Source organism: Myotis yumanensis, unplaced genomic scaffold, assembly GCF_028538775.1.
Source record: "Myotis yumanensis isolate MYYU_CA2020_CCGP unplaced genomic scaffold, mMyoYum1.0.hap1 SCAF_15, whole genome shotgun sequence".
Classification (NCBI taxonomy): Eukaryota; Metazoa; Chordata; class Mammalia; order Chiroptera; family Vespertilionidae; genus Myotis; species Myotis yumanensis.
In genome coordinates this window covers 34,181,550-34,202,840 of record NW_027223766.1, presented here as the reverse complement: position 1 = coordinate 34,202,840, position 21,291 = coordinate 34,181,550, and the positions used below count along the sequence as shown (strand labels likewise).

At 35.7% G+C, this 21,291-nt stretch overlaps 1 protein-coding gene across 2 annotated transcripts in view; it reads right to left on the bottom strand.

Moving 5' to 3' along the window:
- The window catches only part of CSMD3 (CUB and Sushi multiple domains 3), an 857,474-nt gene that overhangs the window by 450,318 nt on the left and 385,865 nt on the right, over window positions 1-21,291 (bottom strand). For both annotated transcript variants that reach the window (XM_070391936.1, XM_070391937.1), the window contains one exon: window positions 1,328-1,449. In XM_070391936.1, the coding sequence (XP_070248037.1) occupies window positions 1,328-1,449 (122 nt within the window). The remainder of the gene's footprint in view (window positions 1-1,327; window positions 1,450-21,291) is intronic.

Sequence of the window (21,291 nt, the reverse complement as noted above, 5' to 3'; positions counted from 1 at the left end):
TCCATGCAAGATTAATTCAAAGTGTTTGTTCTGTATTTTACAATGAACTCACTCCATGCTTGTCTTAGGGTAAGTTATTTACATCTTAGAGTGAGATATATCCTCATAAATAGGATAAGCTGTGTATCTTATAAAGTACACAGCTCTGCCCTAACCGGTTTGGCTCAGTGGATAGAGCGTTGGCCTGCGGACTGAAGGGTCCCGGGTTCGATTCTGATCAAGGGCATGTACCTTGGTTGCGGGCACATCCCCACTAGGGGGTATGCAGGAGGCAGCTGATCGATGCTTCTCTCTCATCGATGTTTCTAACTCTCTATCCCTCTCCCTTCCTCTCTGTAAAATATCAATAAAATATATTTTTTAAAAAAATAAAGTACACAGCTCTGACATTTACTGTTTGAGATCTTAGGCAAGTTATTTAGCCTCTCTGTTAAATGTAGAAATAAAACTACCTCATGGGGGGGGGGGTGTGTTATGAAGACTAAATAATTCATGAAGAGTGCTGCAAATTTTACCTGACATGTTAATATGTGTTCAATAAACCTGAGTTTATTTTTCAAGTACTTCATGATTTTTTATTTTCTCAACAAGCCATAATTTGCACTTTAAAGGTAATCGATAAATAGACATTTGTTGAATTGAACTGAACTGATGACACAGGCTGGGGGGTTAAAATTATTTCCTCTATATTTTTACAAGGAAAAACAGGATAGAGCAGGAGAGGAAAATTAGCTAATTTTTCAGCCTCCCTTGCACTCATTCAGCTTTATAATTTTGTTCAAAGTGTTGTAGCACATACATGTCTGGATGTATCAGTCACTTTTAGTGAAACAGAAAGACAACCCAACCTTTTCAGATGTTATAATATGAACTTCTATTAGCACAGAGCACATTAAAATCAACAATTTCTAATAAAAAATAGCTGCATGGCATAGAGAAACATTGAAAGTCAGCTATGTTGAAAACATCATATCCCTGAATAATATGTCAAGCAAAAAAGATATGAAGTGAAAAGCCATTATTCATGGCTTCTTTTTTAAAAAAGGGAAATATATACTTAAAACCTTCCAAAACATGCCTCAGAAAACATTCATTTATAATGTTAATGTGTTGTCAATTATATGTTAGTAACTGGGAGTAGAATTGTAATATTTTCAATTTATTTTTTCCAAATTTTGCAGATAAGTTTATGTTCCATAGAACAGATAAGTAGGAAATACTGCAGAGATCATACTTTAGACATGAATTTTCTTTGCTGCACTCTCCTCACGACCTCTTTGTCTTTGGCTCTGTGATTATGCTTTTCTCCCACGGGTGACGTTCTTACCTTATTGGTATTCACCGCTGTGATGACCCAGACGCACTGTGCATTGCTGTCATACTGGAAGGGAAAGTTGGGAGACGTAAAGGTTCCGCTTGGTCCTTGAAGATTAGAGCCACATGTCTTCACTGGAAGAGAAATTGCATTTTAAAAGATGAGCATATACCATGTGCAAAACCATAGCGATGAAATAACTTGCAAATGGATTTTAAATGCAAAATTGCACAATTATAACTGTGTTGAGATATATATATATGACTGCTGGGTAATATTCACTTATCAAAATGAGAGTGTTTTTTACACACGGCAGTTCACAAGCTCATTATTTTCAACAACAATGGAAAATTAGTGATGAGTAAGTGTGAGGCATGATGAAAAGTCTTCTGACTGCAAATAGGTTAGTTTAGTTAGAGAAAGGTATAGATATTTATCCAATACTATATTAACAAAAATCTACAGAGTGAAGCAAAGCCTTGGATTGATTAAGCAATCTAAGGGTAGAGTTTTCAGTTATATTTATTAAGTACCCTAGGACACATAATAGCAAAATTGAGGCATCAATATTAAACTACTCTTTCTGTTCTTATATAGAACTGCGAATTAGACCACTCAGACTGCACAGAGTTAGCACAATGAAATAATTCAAAGTCCCATGAAGTTAAATGTTATAATATTTCCTCTAACCCTTTTTCCTTCTACTTAACAAAAGAGCTTGTCACCACACTGCATCTGTCTTAACTTCCATCTTTTTCTTTAACTTGAAGTGTATATCTTGTGGTGATTTAATGATTACTTTTCATTTTATCTTGTTTGTGTCTGATTTATAAATTTTAAACAATAAAGCTATGTGATTTTGTAATGAGAAAATAAATATCTTTTTCTCCAACATTTAACTACCAATCTTAAATTTCCTATTCTCTGCCTAATTTCTATATATTCTTATATGGTTACTATTTCATTTTCTTCTCTTCCATTCACTCTTTTTTTTTTTTTTTTTTTTTTGTTTGTTTTCAAGTCACATGGTATAAATAGTCCCATCTTGGCTGATTTTAAGCTACCAAAGGCTTATCAAGACCTCACCAATTTCTGAATATTTCACAACTGTCTCTTTTTACCAGCTCTATTGACCAATTAAAATGTGATTTTGTGTAAGTTAAAGGTGCACAACATCATTTGATAAATGTATATTGCAAAATAATAAAGTCAGTTAACATAATCACTTCAAATAATTATTATTTGTGTATGTGCTTATGTGGTAGAATATTTGAGATCTCTTACACGTTCTTAGCAATATATTAATACAATATTATTAACAATAGTCACCATACTGTATATTAGATCACCAGAAGTTATTCATCTTATAACTGGAAATATATTTCCTTTAAACAAAATCTCCCCATTCCTCCTAACACCCTCAGCCCCACCTCTGGCAATTTATACTCTATTTCTATGAGTTTTTCTTTTTTAGGTTTGACATATAAGTGAGATCACTATAACATTTTATACATCATCCATGTTCACTACTCCACTTTCTTCCCTCCATTTACTTTTGAAAGCATTTTAGTCTGATTTCTCCCATTCCAGTGTTGAAATTGCATTCTCAGTGCTAACAAAAATCACCTAATTGCTAAACCTAATAATATATCTTTATCTTTTCCACATACTTAATCTCCAGAAGTAATGGAAAGTAATGATAAACTTTGTTTGGAATTCCCTTCCTTCCCTCACATAGCCTTGAACTCTCTTGATTTTTGGCCCCATTTGTTAACATTAGCTATGTTCCATACCCTGTGTCCTAGTTCTATTTTTTTATCTGACCCTGAAATAGCATAATTATAAATTGACTTAATGGCCAATTTTCTCTTTCTTTAATGATCTTCCCAAATAGTTCATCCAATTCACTTCTACAATGGTCACTTCTATATTGATAGCTTTCAAACCTGCATCAACAATTTTGCCATCTCTCTTGATTTATAGAGTAACTAGAGGCCCGGTGCACAAAATTTGTGCACTCAGGGGGGGTCCCTCAGCCCAGCCTCTGCCCTCTTGCAGTCCAGGATCCCTCGGGGGATGTCCGACTGATGGCTTAGGCCTGCTCCCTAAGCCGTCAGTCAGACATCCTTAGCACTGTCTCTCCTACTACCACTGCTGTGCTCGCCAGCCTTGAGCCTGGCTTCTGGCTGAGTGGCCCTCCCCCTGTGGAAGCACACTGACCACCAGGGTGCAGCTCCTGCATTGAGCGTCTGCCCACCAGTGGTCAGTGCGTGTCATAGCAACCAGTTGTTCCACCATTTAGTCGATTTGCATATTAGCCTTTTATTATATAGGGTTTTCTGTTTGCTGGACATTCCATGAAATGTTTTAAAGATGTTTGTTTGTTTTTTAAATATATTTTTTTATTGATTTTTAGAGAGGAAGGGAAAGGGAGAGAGAGATAGAAACATCAATGATGAGAGAGAATCATTGACTGGCTGCCTCCTGCACGCCCCACACAGGGGATCGAGCCCGCAACCCAGGCATGTGCCCCTGACCGGAATCAAACTTAGGACCCGTCAATCTGCAGGCCGACACTCTATCCACTGAGCCAAACCAGCTAGGGCTTAAAGATATTTTTAATTAAACCTTTCTTATCTAACTCCTCTCCCCACATAAGTACTCCTAAAGACCTATGCACTCCTCTTCTAAACATCTTGTTTTCCTTCTTCCCCTCTCAATACCCACTGCTTAATATCTTTTTCCAGGACCAGAAATAGCTACTTAAATCCTTCCTATACTCCAGTTGCTCTCTCTGTTTCATCTTCACTAGTGTTACTAATTTCTCTTTCTAAAGTACAGATTTGATTATTTTACTAAATTAAAACTGGCTTATATAGAACATAAAATGATTCCTGTGAGGACCTAGATTGCTTTTCCAATACAATTTCCTGCCATTTTATACAACCATATGTGCAACTTCTGCCAGAAAAGAATTCTTGCTCTTCGTTAAATGTGCCATACCCTTTACAATTTTCTACTTCTGCTATGATGGTCTCAAAGTCTAAAATTATATTCCTTCTTACATTTGCCTGCAGAAATCATATTCATTTAAACAAAGCCATGCTGATGTGCCACTTTTTCTATAGGAAGCGTTCCCATTTCTTCCATTCAGGGCTCTGTAATGGATAATAGTACTCACAGCACATTATTTGAATAGGTGTGTAGGTGCTAGTGACCTAATAGGAAATGTAGTTATAAATATTTTAAGAACTTATAGCAATACAAAATTACAGCAATCAAATGATTAGTTTGAAGTTAGTAGAATGAGCTTTCTGATGGGACACAGACCTTCTTTGAGTGGCACTTACTACTGAGTAATTCCATGGCGTGCTTCGTTTTCTAAAATGCATTATACACTTACAGTCTACTGTGGACAAGGCCTTGCTTATCATCTTTGTTCATTAACTCCTGAGGTGGCTTTCATGCGAGAATGTTTACTATGGGAATACCCAAGTTCCTTGACACAGCTCTTAAACAGACGGTAAAATAAGTGTTCTCTACATGCTGATAAGGAATCCTTATCAATATGTTTCAGGATGAGAAATTTTCCCTTTTGAAAATGATTTTCTTTCATATAAAAATAAAGAAAAAAAGTCCTCATAACATGATAGGTAAAAATCACCTGTAAATATGTTATTCTTCCTGTTCGTTCCAGTCATCCAAACCAAAGAGTAACGACTCAAAAAGTTAGGTTTTATTTTTATGGACATTTTCCTTTTTTAGGTGTATGTGCTTTTACACACACCTTGCTTTGTTGTTGTTTAAATAGGTTTTTATTGATTTTAGAGAGAGGGAGGGAGAAGGAGAGAGAAAGACAAACATCACCTGGTTGCTTCCTGGATGCCCCCTACTGGAGATCAAGCCAGCAACCTGGGCATGAGTAGGTATCAAACCAACAACCTCCTGGTGCATGGAAGGTTGCTCAACCAACTGAACCACACTGTCTGAGCTTGTTATTTTTTGTGTGTGTTCGTGGTTTTTGGTTTTTTTTTACATGTTTGTGTATTTTAAGAAATTGAGCTAATTCCATACATATTCCTCAGAAATTATATTTAGTTTGCTTTTTTGTATTTACCTATCATTATGACTATTCCAAATTAGCATATGTAAATGCATTTAATATATCACAACAGCGCAAATAAGCAATAGCTGATATAAGTATTGCAAATTTTGGAGAGCCTTCCACTATGAGAATAATATATGACAATTAGACAGTTTCCATAATTCTGGGTTGAGCAATAAAAAGTTATGTTTTGTCCAATGAGGTGTTTACTATCTCAGAAAAACAGCCTTATTGTTACTAAAATTATTTCATGACATATAAAACATGGGAAATGATGGATCCAGCCTGGCTGGCATGGCTCCGTGGTTGAGCATCCACCTACAAATGAAGAGGTCATGGCTCTATTCTGGGTCAGGGCACATGCCCAGGTTCTGGGCTCAATTCCCAGAGAGGGGTGTGCAGGAGGCAGCCGATCAATGATTCTCTCTCATCATTGATGTTTCTATCTCTCTCTCTCCCTCTCCTTTCCTCTGTGAAGTTAATAAAAATATTTTTAAATGATGGATCCACTATAAAATCAATTTGAATTCAGTTGTATTTATCATTTTTCTTTTTATTTTTTCACCTGTGAGTTGGGAAACATTGTGATCTTCCCCTTAGCAAAAGTATTCCTATTTCTATCTTCCAATATCCACAGTTACTTTATTGCTCATTAGACAGGGACTAGGATAAAAAAAAAAGTAATAGTGTTAAATTTCCTCTGAGAAAAACTGGCCATTGGCCATAGAATAAACCATATTTCTTCTGTTACACAAGAGGTGGTGGACAAAGCAGGTGACACTAATTTTAACTAAGTAGGGTTTCTATTTCTTCTAGAATATCTAACTTGTACCTTGAAATTAGATAGTTTAATAAGTTATAAGTATGTGATAATAAATAAGTATGAACAGCACAAATTTTATAAAGTGTGTCAAGTGAGAGTGGCTCATATCTCGGGAAATATCCCAATAAGAGACTTAGTTGTTCAATGGTTTCCAATGGGGCCTTGTAAGGCAGGACAGAGAATATTGTTAGGGACAAATATGAAATTACCAGAAGTAGATAAATGCTGGTCCCTGATAATGGACAACTTCTATTAGTCCTTGGAAACTGAACAGGGAAAGACATGGCGTGGCTACTTTCTAGACTTAAAAGGGAGTTATCCCTGGTCTCATAGAGATAAGCTAGTGCAGGTGCTACCCACTATTTCTTCCTAATCCTTCTTTGTCCATTCACCAATGCCTTACCATCTACACTTGGCAACATGCTTGTGTTTTCATCATAATGTTCAATTAAAGCACAATGTGGAATTTTGGGGGATGACTTTTAATTACTTATTTTCTTTCCAGGAGGCAAAAGAATGTCTTCTGGGACTGAGTGAAGCCCAAGAGGGAAAAGTAAGAGACTGGTAACAGTGTTCCCAGTGACTTAATTATAATTTTAAAAATGTAAATTTATTTTGTATTCCAGGCAAACACATTATCTATTATAAATAATAAGGCTGGTTGTTTAAGAGAATCAGAATTATTATAGTTTGGAAATTTCAATAAGAATCTAGAATTTAAAACACTATGTCTATGATATAAACTAATATTAAGATGTTTAGCATATATTTTATAGCATATATTATTATATAAGCTGACATAAACTACTATCATAGCAATATCTGATTAATGCCAAGTTAATGGCAAAGAAAAATTAATATTTTATTGTTTATTGATCAAATATGTTCTACACTTAAAAACTATGACCTAATAGCTAAGAAATTTTATTCAGTGAAATATTAAGTCAAATTGTTCACTGGGGGAAAAATCAATGTTTATATTTCAATGTATATTTTTTCTAATAAAGTCTACCTACTCAATATTAGATAATATATGTTTAATTCATTTATAAAAGTTAAATGCTGTGAACTTTTATTCTGCAAATTTACATATTTCACAAACATTAAATGAGTGCAAATTCCCTTTGAAACACTATGCTGGATATTGGAAGTGGTAAGGTAAAATATTATTAGGGACAAATATGAAATGACCAGAAATGGATAAATATTGGTTCCTGATGATGGACATCATAGTCTAGCAAAAAAGAGAAATACTAAACTAGTAGATAGAGTTGGATTTATAAGAGGCTAGGAGAGTAAATAGATCAGGAAAGGCTATGGAATTAGATAACAGTTCAGGAAAGGCTATTCGTAGGAAGTGACATAGAAAATTAATTGTTTTGTTTCTACATTTGGCCCCTCACCCATCCCCCTCTCAGAGTAACTTGGTAGTCTTTTCCCTATGGCTTTTGTAGAAACCTTATAAACAACAAACTCATTCTAATCAAATTGGAGTGAACTTGTACACATTGACCCAGTTTCCATTTCCATGGCAACATTTCATGAGACATTATCTTTTAAAATTAGCATGTGATCATTACTATTAGAGATGGCTAAATTGAAAAGCTTTGGGAACATTCTAAGAAAAAAAATCATTTCGTGTTGGCAGATGAATGTGCTTTGAATACAAAACAATGTACTGTGAAAAAAGGACTTTGAGAAAATACATTGGTTTAGAAAAATAAATAATTTCTAAGACAGAAGTCATAGGAGGTACAAAAGATCTATTAGCTCAAACAAAATAAATATTTCCAAAGTGGTAAAAATACTTTATAAATTAAAGCAAAATATTTGTAATGAAGAGATTAGTAATGTAGGAAGGGAGGAAATGATCAGAAAATGAAAAGGGTTGGGACGTTTTCAACTCAGATCAGAAAAGATTTAATAAAAAATTTAATAAAAATTGGTAGAAGCCTACTATCAAAGTGGACAAAGGAAAATAGGACAGCACCAGTAATAGAGTGTCTGCCCTCTTAATGGACATAAATAGGAGCTCTGAAGTTTAAACACAGAGAGTAGAATTCCATTAAAAAGATACAGATTTATGGATTGAATCACAATATTAATCTTTCTGCATGACATCTGGCATATGTTTTGAAGGCCTATGTTCAACCACCCTTCATCTTTTTTCTTGCACTTTCTTTCTGGGATGTAAACTCCTAGTAGTTTTGAAAGTCATACACAATTTTATTTACATTATATGTTGAAATTCTACCTTGGAATTTGTAACAAGCCACACACAAAAGTGTGGATTTAAGTGATGCCTTAAAATATGGTTATAACACTTTTAATATGTTAGAATTCCATTTTGTTCATATTTTACTTCAATTGTTTAATATAGTATATAAGATACCTGAAAAAGTGCAGAATTATTTACATAAATATCAATAAACTCTAATTAAACTGCAGATAACAGGTATAAAAACTGTTCTTTGAGTCAATTAAAATTCAGATTGTTGATTGTTGGTCATGAAACACACACATACACACACACCTGAAGGTGAATGATAAAACCTATTTAAATCAGTGTCTGGAGCTATCAATAAGTAGTTCAGTTTAATAACATTTAATTGAACATTCTAGTCTCTATGTCTTCATGAGAAGCTGATAAAATGTCAGAAGTGGAGTGACAATTAGGGCTAATCTTCAAATACATCTGTCATCTGCATAAGAATGGAAGTCTAACCCATGTCTTCACTGATAGGAAGCATATAAATGTGAAATAATAATGAAATAAACCCAAAGCAGGGAACTGAAAAACAGAGAAGATACTATAAAAGGAACAGAATTAAAACCAGCAACAGCAGATTGCACAGGATCAGATAATTTTGATTAAAACCCAGCAAATTCAATTCCTATTGAAAAGAGGAACTATAATGTACAGATTTGTCAAGGAAAAAAAAAGTAAGCAAATTCTTCCTCCCTACCCCATCCACAGTTCTTGGTTGTTAGTAATTTACCCTAGTCATGAAGGTCATGTTTATGTATACAGTGCTCCCTCTGCTTGCTTTGTTCCACTGAATCACCTATTTGTGTGCTAGGATGAAAGCATATAGAGCATTCTATTAGTAATAGAAATAATTTCTATGAATTAATGATTCATTAAACTTTTTCATAAAAGAGAAAATACAATCTATATATATATAAAAGCCTAATATGCAAATTGTCCCCTCAGAAGTTCAACCAAGAGACCGGGAGTTTGATCTCTCACTATGCCATGCACTGACCACCAGGGGGTGGCACAGAAGAAAGGAAGGCTCCAGCCAGCAGCCAGAAGGCCCCAATTGGCCCTGGTCACCAGCCAGGCCTAGGTACTCTACCCGTGCACAAAGTTCGTGCACCTGACCTCTAGTTTAATATGTTTGTCAGTAAGAAAATTAGACAAATTATGTTGTAAGACAGAATGAGATGAATCGGTATGCAATATATACAGAAACTATAGTGCTCCTGAGGCCATTCAAGAGGAAAGGTGAGTAGAAGTGAAATGGGAAGCAGAAAGAAGAGAAAAATATAAAAAGATGGTGTGAGCAAGACGACGGTGTATAGGGAAGTCAGAAGTAAACAAAAAAATGTAAGCAATTGGCTGGATGAAGGATTTAAAAGATAAGAATGCCATCCTTTCCCAATTGAGCAAGTTACCTCCTGTACATTTAAACACTGTTGTTGCTTGTTTGATTAGATGAAATTGTGAACAATGGCTACTTGAATTTATATAAAATTTACATAACACAGAAAATAAGAAAGCAGGAAATTGGAGTATTAACCATTAGACATTAAATTTTCACCTACTGATCCAAGAAATACACTGAAATATTTTTAAAGACTATGCACCTTCCCAGAATTTAAAACGGGTGTTAAACTATCTAATGTACATCTACAAAGGCAGGAAACTCCACTTGACACTTTGTAATTTCAAAATGTACCATGCTCTAACTTAATTCCATAGCTTTTCACATGCTATTTCCTTCATCTGGAATATTATTTTTTAGTTCCTAACTTGTTAGCTAAAATTCATTCTTCCACATCCTTACTTATGTTAGAGGATTAATACTTTACTTTAATTGTTTGTTTACCTACTAGTTTCTTTATGTCCACAACTAAGTCTTTCATCTAGTGACAAGAAGATGGCTTTGAGTATAACACATAGCTAATGCTCAAAAACTTTTCTTTAATAATAATTAAATAAATAATGTGAAATGTTCCTACATAGAAAAAATTAAAATGTCCTAAAGTTTACAATTTAAATGTTTCAATGAAAATGCAAGAAAAAAGCAATTCATCACAAAAGTATTTAAGGGAAATTTGAATGTCACTTGTAACTCTATAAAGACAATCTTTCCTCCTAGCAGAAGGTCAAATACATATTTTATGATGATTTATTATCATTCTTTTATGAAGATATTTATTCAACACCAAACACTGACTTACATTGTTTTAATGCCAAAATGAAATCAGATAGAATCCTTTAAGGAACTTGAAGTCTTAAAGTGGAGTTAGACAAACAAGGTATTTTACTAGTGTTGTAAGTCCTAAGATAAAGGTAAGATAAAGGGGTCATGGCAACATAAAAGGTGGACATTTTTGCAACTTGGGAATTTAGAGAAGGTGTCTTGGAGATGATTTCAGAGTTGATTCTTTAAAAGTTACAACACAGAAACACCAAGTAGAAATTCAGGATGGGCTTCCAGGCAAAAGGGAAAAAAGGTGCACTAAATAACATATTGGATATAAGAAAACTTTGTAATTCCCAAAACACCTAAGATTTGAGCTGACGAGATTCTCTAAATCAGAGGTTCTCAACCTTCCTAATGTTGCGACCCTTTAATATAGTTCCTCATGTTGTGGTGACCCCCAACCATAAAATTATTTTCGTTGCTACTTCATAACTGTAATTTTGCTACTGTTATTAATCATAATGTATATATCTGATATGCAGGATGTATTTTCATTGTTACAAATTGGACATAATTAAAGCATAGTGATTAATCACAAAAACAATATGTAATTATATATGTGTTTTCCGATGGCCTTAGGTGACTCCTGTGAAAGGGTCATTTGACTCCCAAAGGGGTCGCGACCCACAGGTTGAGAACCACTGCTCTAGATGGAGCTGGAGAGGTAAAACAATAACAGTTCTAGGAGAGCCATATATGATAGGCTATGGCAGTTGTGGGATTTTTGCTTTATGTCAAAACTAAAGGGATACTTTGGAGGTATTGAAAGACATTTGACCTAACCATGACTGAATTTAATTTGATCAGTCCAGGAGCCAAACACAGGATGAATTTAAGAAAGTAAAAACTAGAGGCCTGGAGACAAGCATAAGAGTCAAGTATTGACCTCTCCTCCCCATATACTTACTTTTGAAAAGCTAGATCTATTTAGTTTTAAATACAGAGCATAACACATTTTTTCACTTATTTACTCACTCATTCATTCAATTAACACTATGTATTCAAGAAATCAGATGCACTCAACTGTATGAGAATTAGTGATCATACAGGTCCTGCCTGCATACATCTCTCATTATAGCGAGAGACACAAACCTGAAGTAGTCTTTAACAAGATTATTTACATAATCATGAAAATGCTACAAAGGAAATGTACAGGGTGCCCCAGCAAAGAGGTACAAAGCATGTTTTAAAAACCTGAATTTGACAGTATTGTTAAAACAAAATTTAAAAAATTATTTCTTTCACATGTATCCAACAACCAAACCAAATGTTAATATTTTCTCTGAATCTTATACATATGCTTTCATGAATTATTAGGAACTTTTGTGGCTAGAATTGAGGACTTGGTGATACTGCTAAACAATTTTTAAAATATATGCAAACAATTTGTTTTATCTAATCTTTTTATTTTTACCAATAGGCTTGACAAATCCTTGGTGATATGAAGGCCGTATGATAGCTAACCATTTCCCAAAATAATGGGGCTTCATTAGAATTTTTTTCCTGCTTATAGCAAATAGAATGATCCTCTAAGTGAAGTGATGATACGTAGGAGAGTCTAGTTCCCTATGCAAAAAATTACACTTAAAATTTTTAAAAATTCTTTATTGTTGAAAGTATTGCATATGTCCTCCTTTCCCTGCATTGTCCTCCCCCAGCCTGCCCCTGCCCCCTACCCCAGCCCGGGCCTCAAACAATTATTATTGATTATTTCCAAGAACAAAATAGAAGATTCTACAGAATGTCCGACTGTCAAGATCACTTGTGTGTATACTACTCATTCCTATTCCTCAGAGATTGTCAGATAGGATGGCATCGTTATATTTATCTAAGAAACACCAGTAACAAAAACCTTATCATGAGGATTTACTATATGCCAGGCACTGTAGAAAGCTCTATTTTATAGAATTTAATCATTTAAAAAACACACAAAACAACAAAATACAGCACCCCAGAGGTAAGTAGTACTTTTGAGAACTGTAGCTCAGCCAGTGGAGCCTGACTGCATGGGTTCAAATCCAGGCTCTACTGTTCACTACAGTTTGTCTACAGTGAATCACCAACTCTCCCTGTGCCTCAGTTCTTTAATCTGTAAGAGGAAAATGGTAGCATAGTCTCTCACAGAATTGTTGAGAGGATCAAGTGAATTGATGTAATTGAAGCTTGTCTAGCAAATAGTAAGCTCTATATTAGTGTTAGTTTCTATAATAATTAAGATTTACTGTTATTTGAATTTTATAAAGAATGTAACTGAGAGTAGAAATTTAAATTACTCCCACAAGTTTATTTGAATTCATAGCAGCTACATGTCAAAGTATAAGTTCTTATCTAATGTGCTTTTAAATATTTGTTATAGTACTGTCAATTTTGGTTTACTTTTAAGGTAAAATTATGATCAAATATTACTGAGAAAATGTTCTAACCCGCCACTGTAACTTTTTTACTTATGTGCACTTATAGTATGTCAATTTTTTTCATATTTGAATACATGAAAACATTATATATATATATATATATTCTTTATGCCAATACTTAGAAACACTCCTTAATCTCTGGATCCTAGAAGAATAAAGTCTTATACATAGGTAATACATAATTCTTTCCACATTTTCTGCATATTATTTTTACTATATGGATAGTACACTTAATAAGATTTTAAAGATCATTTGGCCTCCAAAGGATGAACAGTCCAAACTAAAAGACAGTTTGATAACAGTTTTTATGTAGAAAAACAACCCTCACAATCCAAGAACTCAGGATTATCAAGAACTTCCCACAGCATGTAAACCATCACCCAAAAAAAGACAGTAATAAAGTCACACTTATTTAGTCCATAAATCAATCCAAGCCGTTAGTGTCCTACCTGGTAATACAATTCTGTTTGTCACTGCAAAATGTGTACATAATGCACTGCTGGGTGGGAAGCGAGGTGACATTTCCAACTAGGAAGTGAGTCACAGTAAATTATTTCAGCAACTGCTATTTCCCTCTATGTGTATATGTAAATACATAACCACAGAAGAGAAAAGAAAACAAAACAAAACACTAATAACATAAAACTAGAAACCAAGCCCATCTACAACACAACTATAAATTTTGTGAAGACATTGACGTCAACGCCTATTCCCTATAAACATATCAGCAAGTGCACCATTCCCTGGAGATTAGCACATACAATGCTCATGTGGGTTAGAAAAATATTTGAATTCTCTTTAGAATTAGGACCATCCATTGAACCAAGGGAGCATGAAACAGGTGTTTGTTAGCCTAAATTTCCTATGGGATCATTCTCTAGGGATATAAATTTCTCATTAACCTCCAAACATGGGTAATCTAATTATATGACCCAGAGTCAAAGGCCAAGTAGGGATTGATTGGAGCTATCAATAATGGTATCTCATTTAGAGAACAATGAGATACCATCATTACCCTGATGTTGACTGAGAGCCAAAAGTGGGGGGAGGCAAAGGAGGAGCCCAAAAAGTGACATCTTAGATTATGTTGCCCAGAAACTATGCCTGAAACAAGGGCTAACATGTGAGAGGTTTAACTGGTGATATGTTCTTAGGAAGCAGAAATGAGCAAAAGCTGGGAGTGAAATAGGCCTGAAATGCCGGGAAATCAATACAAGGATGTGTTATCCAATTGGCTATGGAATTAGCTCCCATAGAAACTTCTGGTGAAATACCTCTCAGAATAGCAGAAGAAACTGCAGAAGAAAGGAGGAAGGATGTGTTTCCTTGCTCCTATCTCTGCTCCTATCTCCTTGCAGATAACAGGTAGATTCCTAAAGCAGTAGTTCCTCTACAGTGTCTGGTGGTACCTGTGTAGAGGCCCAGACAGTTCATATACGTCCTGGCCCCATGTCAGAGAGGCCCCGGGTTAGACACTAAGATGCAGAGAGAGAGGCCCGATCAGTGCACCTGCAAAATACTTACCTGTCACCACAACAGTTACCGGAATAAGGCAGGGGATGTGTAGACTGGAGAGAGGTATTGGACACATTGCCTCCCTTATTAAAACTCTAATACTAAGGCAACCAATTAACAAAAATTAATTCCATTTAATATTTTTAGAAAGTTACATCATTCAGGAAATGTTTTAAAACCAAAAGCAAATGTCTAGTTTGCAATACTGCATTCTCTAATGGGAAAAGAGAAAGTTAAATGCACTGTGGAATTTTCTCCACAACTTTTCCCCCACAGCCCCTATATTTTTTTTTTCACATTTTCCTTCTCATGCTTATAATTGAAATGCCAGGAAAATCCCCTGCTCTATTTCTGTCCCAAATAATGGATTTAGAGAGCAATGAGATACCATCATTACCCTGATGCTGTTCAGCTGTGCCATTCATTTCCTCTGGACTCAGATGGCTCCCAGCCTCCATGCTCTCTCCAGCAGCCAAGTCCAGAGGAGAGATGAGCTGGCACACTTCCAAACCATTAAAGACAGAGATTTGGCTTGTATGTGCGAGAAACACCGAGGGACTTGAAAAGAGGAAGTTTGGGCTTTCTCAGATGAACTGACTCATGCAGACCTAGTGTCAGTCTATTTCTAGATCTCAATCTGCCCAGGCATTTCCAGACAGTGCCTATGGAAATGAGTGCCTTTTGTCTTCTTGTATTTAATTTGAACCTTGAAAACCTTATTCAATGATTTGATGTTTGCCTGGGAAATTTTCACACGTACTTATGAGCAGGTAAGCAGATTTGTGTTGATTATGTTGGTCCTGTGAAACTGATAACTTGGAATTCCTCAAAAGAAAAAAGAAAGGTGTATATAAAAGTATTAATTATAGATGTAAAGTCTTTATCAACTCCTTTTTAAAAAAGTAATTTTAAACTAGAATACTCCATGTATGCTGAGGTCTTACTGATGTTGCCCTCCCTCTCTACCTCCAGACAGTCTTGTAAGAGGATATATCCAAAGATAAGTCTTCAGGGCAGAATTCCTTTATAATTTACCTCAAGTGTAAAACTCCAATCTTTTGATATGTCCTTACAACCTGACAGATCATCACTGCTGAAGCTGCCTTCAGAATGAATTTATAAGTGAGCAATATATGTGAAATAAGCTTAGTTTTTAAAAAACAAATAAGAAAGCAATTGTCAATGTTTAAATAAACAATTTTTACAGTGTCACTGATGTAGTCAGTTTTGTCATTAATGGTTTATTTCCTATTAAAATTCCTGGGAGAAATAAAACATCCATGGCATTCCACCAAAATGCAACAAGTGAGAATAGGATTTCACCATGGGGTTAAACTGCCATTATCCAAGACAGATGAAAGTTTTTTAAATGATTGCCAGCACTTCTGGAGGGGATGATAGTGTTTTTGTTATAAGTCTCTGGCATAGAGAGGAAAACAAATCTTGATATAAGGACAGCTAGTTTAGAAACATGAGGTCAGATTGTCTTTTCCCCTATTCTATAATACATGTAGTTTCATAACAATGACAGAAACAAGGCCAAGTAAAGTTATTTTTCATTAAATGACTTCACATTGTAGTACAAAGTTAAAATAAGAAGATGATACCCAGGATAAGCCCATGCTACTGGAGGAAGCACCTACACTCAAGATCTTACTTAATTTCCGAGACACGTGGAAATTCTGCATATTAACTTTTTGAAATTTATGTCCTCTTAAAATTTTGTGCATCTTGGGAAAAAGGCATACACTAACATGAAAATTTCATTCTCATTATTATAGGATTTTCATAGATAAGTGCTCAATTGCTGAAAGACAAATGTAAGTGAAAAAAAAAACCACATACACACAAAAAACAGAGAGCACTTACTGCTCCTCATTTCTTTGCACTGTAAGGTGCCTTTATGACATAACAACAGAGAGAGGAGGTCTGTATCCTGTCTCTATGGAGCAAAGGCCAGGCCCTTAAAACCACTCCTTTAAACACCATGGTCATGTTTTTAAAAAGCACAAATGTGTTATAAAAGCATTGTGCTGTGACATGATAAAACAAAATTAGGGAGATTTCCAGTGCCAAGTACATTTCATTGTAAGCAAAGTCTGACAATTAAGAAAAAAACACTAAAATATTGATAATATGTCCCTGTTATAAAACTTGGGTTAGTTTTGAAAACAGATCATTTCAAAAGTTTTCACTAAGTTAGGTTCTGAGCGATCATTATATCTCCAAGTCTGACAATGATTTTCAAGACGATAACCCCATCACAGAGAGATTCATTTGTGTGAGCATTACTTTCAGCCATATTTATGCACCCAGACAGTCCCAATGCATTGGTATTACTTACCATTTTACAGTGGTAAATAACACAGGGCTGACGTAAGGAAGATTGGGGTTTGAAACGCAGTCCTGATACTTTTTAGCTGTGTGGACATGCACTCTAACATCTCTGAGACGCATTTTTTACTACACTTAATTACACAGTTTTATTAACTATAGTCACCATGCTATATATTTTATCCCCAGAACTTACTAATCTTATTAAAAAGAATTTTAAAAGGGAATAATTAGTACGGGGAAGCACATTAGCAATACTGGTCACGGGAGCCTAACCAGAGAAATGAATGAGTAAAAGAAACGAGATATGTTTTTGAGAGAATTATTCCAGAAAGAGCAAAATCCTAAGGAGATAATGAGTTGGTATATTCTAGGATTAGCAAAAAAGGTCACTTTTCCAGAATACTGTGAATAAGGTGGACTTGACCATATCTGGCATTTGCTTGCAATTGGTACTGAGGGAAACAAGTCAAAAATAAACCCAAGAGTTTGAACCAGAATGATTTCTCCACTAACTGAAAAAAAGATTTCAAGATAAAGAGAATATCTGAGGAAAAATAACGTATTTGATTTTAAACAAGTTAAATTGGAGATGATGTTGACATATGTGAGGGACAACAAGCAGCTGGAGATACAAGTGCCTCGATGAGGAGTCAAGGTGAGATAAGTTTTAGAAGATAGGTTTAGAAGTAATAGATCAATTCCTGAAAAAAGCAGAGGATGCAGAACAGCTGCTTAAAGATCAACCAGAAGCAGAAGAAAAAATATTTTTTTCCAAATGTCATCTTTTTCTAATATCTTGTCTTTCAATAGTGGGTCTAACCTGTCATCCAGTTCTCTATATACTTTTAAGCAGGTCCACAATTCTTTGACATCACCTCTCTTGAACAGAGGTCAGCCTTATTGACTTGTTTCTAAGGAATATCACAGGATGGAGATGATGCTGAGTGATTTCAAAGCAGAGTCATAAAAAGCTCCACAGCTTTTGCTTGGCACTCTCTCAGTGTTTATCCTTGAAAGCCAGACACGATTCTAGAAGAAGAAATGTGGCTGGGGGAAGCCAGGCACCTACATAGAAAGTCCACATGTGGGTGTTCTGGCCACAGCTCTGACACATTTCAGCATCACTCAGCATCACACTCCAGACCTGTGAATCAGAGAAACTTCAAGTGATTGTAGTCTTAGCCTTTGAACTTCCCAGTAGATGCCAAATGATATAAAGATGAGCTTTCCTGCTAAGCCCTTACTTGCAGATATCTGAACAAAATAAGTTTAATCTATCAAGTGTTGCAATGATCTATTAAATAGCCATACATAAATAGAAAATGATATAAGCCAGATATTCAGAAGTCATTTATGATTCTGAATCCTATGGAGTTTTCCCCCAGCACCTCCCAGCCGTCACCAGACTGTCGTCTGTGTTTGTGCATATATGCATATAAATTATTTGTTTAATCTCTCCCCTTCTCCCCGCCTGCCCTTTGAGATTTGTCAATCTGTTCCATGCTTCTGTGTCTCTGGATCTATTTTGTTCATCAGTTTATCTTGTTCATTAGATTCCATATATGAGTGAGATATTTGCCTTTCTCTGTCTTATTTTGCTAAGCATGATACTCTCCAGGTCCTTCTCATTTTTCACCCACTTTCCCTTCAGCCAAAGGCTTTGCATATACTACATCCTCTGCTGGAAAATGTTTCTCTCCCTTTCTTAAGTTTTACTCATTCTTCAGAGGTCAATTTAATCATTTTATGGTCAGATGAATCTTCCCATTTCTAGGCAATCACCCAATTTAATGTTTTTATTGAGCCAAATGCTCCTTAGAAAGTCATTATTCTGATAAAGTTGCATGTATGTATATATGTAGGTATGTGGGGTTTTTTCTTCCCCTACTAGACAGTAAGTTCAATGAGGAGGGACTGTGTCCATTACATTTCAATGAACCAAGTCTGATGCCTGACGTACAGAATGTAATCAATAATCTGCAAATATCTGTAGAATAAATTAAGAAGAAACATAAAGACATTTTAGTCGGCAGTGTAGGAGGGAATCATGATACTAATAGTTTCAGAGGTAAAGGAGGAAGGAAAAACTAGATGTCAGTCTGCAGGGCTTTGTTCTGCCCCACTGATCACCTTCTCTGACTTATTCATATTTTGAGTCTCATTGAATAAATAACTCAGATTAAGGTGAATATCTGCATTAATGGAATGATATTTCTATATCTTTTTATTGATGTCAGAATGGAAGGGGGGGGAGGGAGGGAGAGAGAGAGAGAGAGAGAGAGAGAGAGATCAATGATGAGAGAGAATCATTGATCGTCTGGCTGCCTCCTGCATGCCCCATACTGGGGATCAAGCCTGCAACTGGGCATATCCCTGACTGGGAATCAAACCCTGACCTCCTGACCTCCTGGTTCATAGGTCAATACTCAACCACCAAGCCCCGCTGGCTGGCCTGTAATGATATCTTAATATCCCAGGAAAAGTTGCACTTTAATAGAGAATTTCTAAAGATACAATTCCTGTGTGTGTATGTGTGTGTGTGTGTGAAAATAGGCACAGAATAAAGTAAAAGAAAGACAAAGAGAATACACTCTAACTACATAAAAGAAATAATAAGTGGATGTGGCAGTCAATTTTATTTCTATTTTCTAATCTACAGGTTAAAAAACAAACAAAACAACACTAACAGAACAGACACTGAGTGGTCCTCTCTTCAGGGACTTACTTACAAAAACCAAGACAGAGGAGTTCAAGTTTAAAATAGATATTGCCTACTGTCCTTATATTTACCAGTCAAATCATTATCCATATACAAACATTTTTATATATGTAAATTATTTTCATTTATTATTTGCAAGATTAGATTATAATAACATTTTAAGCAATCATCTATAAGTAGATCTTCTGATCAGCTTCAGCACTTAAGAGATTTATTATCTGCTATTCATTTCATTGGTAAGAATAAATTAATTCAATCTGGAATGTTATAATGCTTATTATAATAAATTATACTGGTTTCATACTTGTAAATATGTTTCTCTCTATTTTCTTTCACTTGCTACCAATGGCCATATTTTTCTAATCACTGTGGCCCTGGAAAGGAGAGCAATCAACCCCTGTAAAGCCATGATGGCATCATAGCGCATGAAGTCACAGCAGGCCGTTGAGGAGAATTTGGTGCCTTCAGGATCAAGAAGTTTCTTTCCGGGCAGTTGGGAGACAATTCTCCAAGGGTCCTGTGTTTGCACTTCTTGAATGCAGAACCACTCTTTTGGACTATATTTTCAAGAATTTTATGTAGCAAACAGCCTTAGAAAAGAAAGACAGTATCTCCTTCTAGAAAAAATTACATATTTACTTACAATTTTGGAAAATAAGGATACACCTCCCTCCAGGGGTAAAAGGCTAGGGTTCCCTAAGCACAGTGTTCCTCTCCTATAATGCACAGCATATGCAGCTGATGTCTTTCCTCCTCATCTGGCCATGTGGAAACTGGGGTTCAAGGAAGTGGTACCAAAGCTGATATTCTGGCAACTCCCATGACTGTGAGTAATAAACTATGACCTAGGCAACCTTTGACTTCTGCCAGTACCCACAAAACTGTGGAAGTCTAACTTTTTAACTTGATAGTATGACACCATCTCACAGAATGCTACATATGCAACCTCTCTTCCAGGTAGAGAAATTTCTCAATAAATTGGCAGTCAGTCTCAGGTGCATACCATAGTAACAACTAGAATTAAGATTTCTACTAGGGAGAGGGGGCAAAGCTTTCTGCCTACTTTCAGAGAAGTACTAGAGGTGCTCACCTACATGAAGAGTTAAACAGGTGAATTTATAAGCACCATGTAAGGAAGTAAGACTAATTGTTAGATTTTTGGTTCACTTTACAGGTGAGAGGGCAGGGGAAATAATGCTTGATAAGGAAAAATGACAACAGGACCATCATTACTACTCAGAACCTTCTGCTGCATATAATGCCAACCATGGATCCATCTATAATAATAAAAGTGTAATATGCTAATTAGACCGGACGTCCTTCCAGACAACCTTCCGGACAAAGCCTGAGCTACAAGGGAAGCCCAGGCCCTGGGTGCCTGCTGGTAGCTGAAGGGAAGCCCGGGTCCCAGATGCCAGAGGGAAGCCGATGCCAGCAGCCTGGGGAGGGGAGGCCTACTCTTGCACAAATTTCATGCATCAGGCCTCTAGTTTGAAGATAAAGGGCCCTATTAAAAGGCCTCAGAATTTTTGGCTGTGGATTCTGGCTGCTATAATGGCTTTTAGCCCAC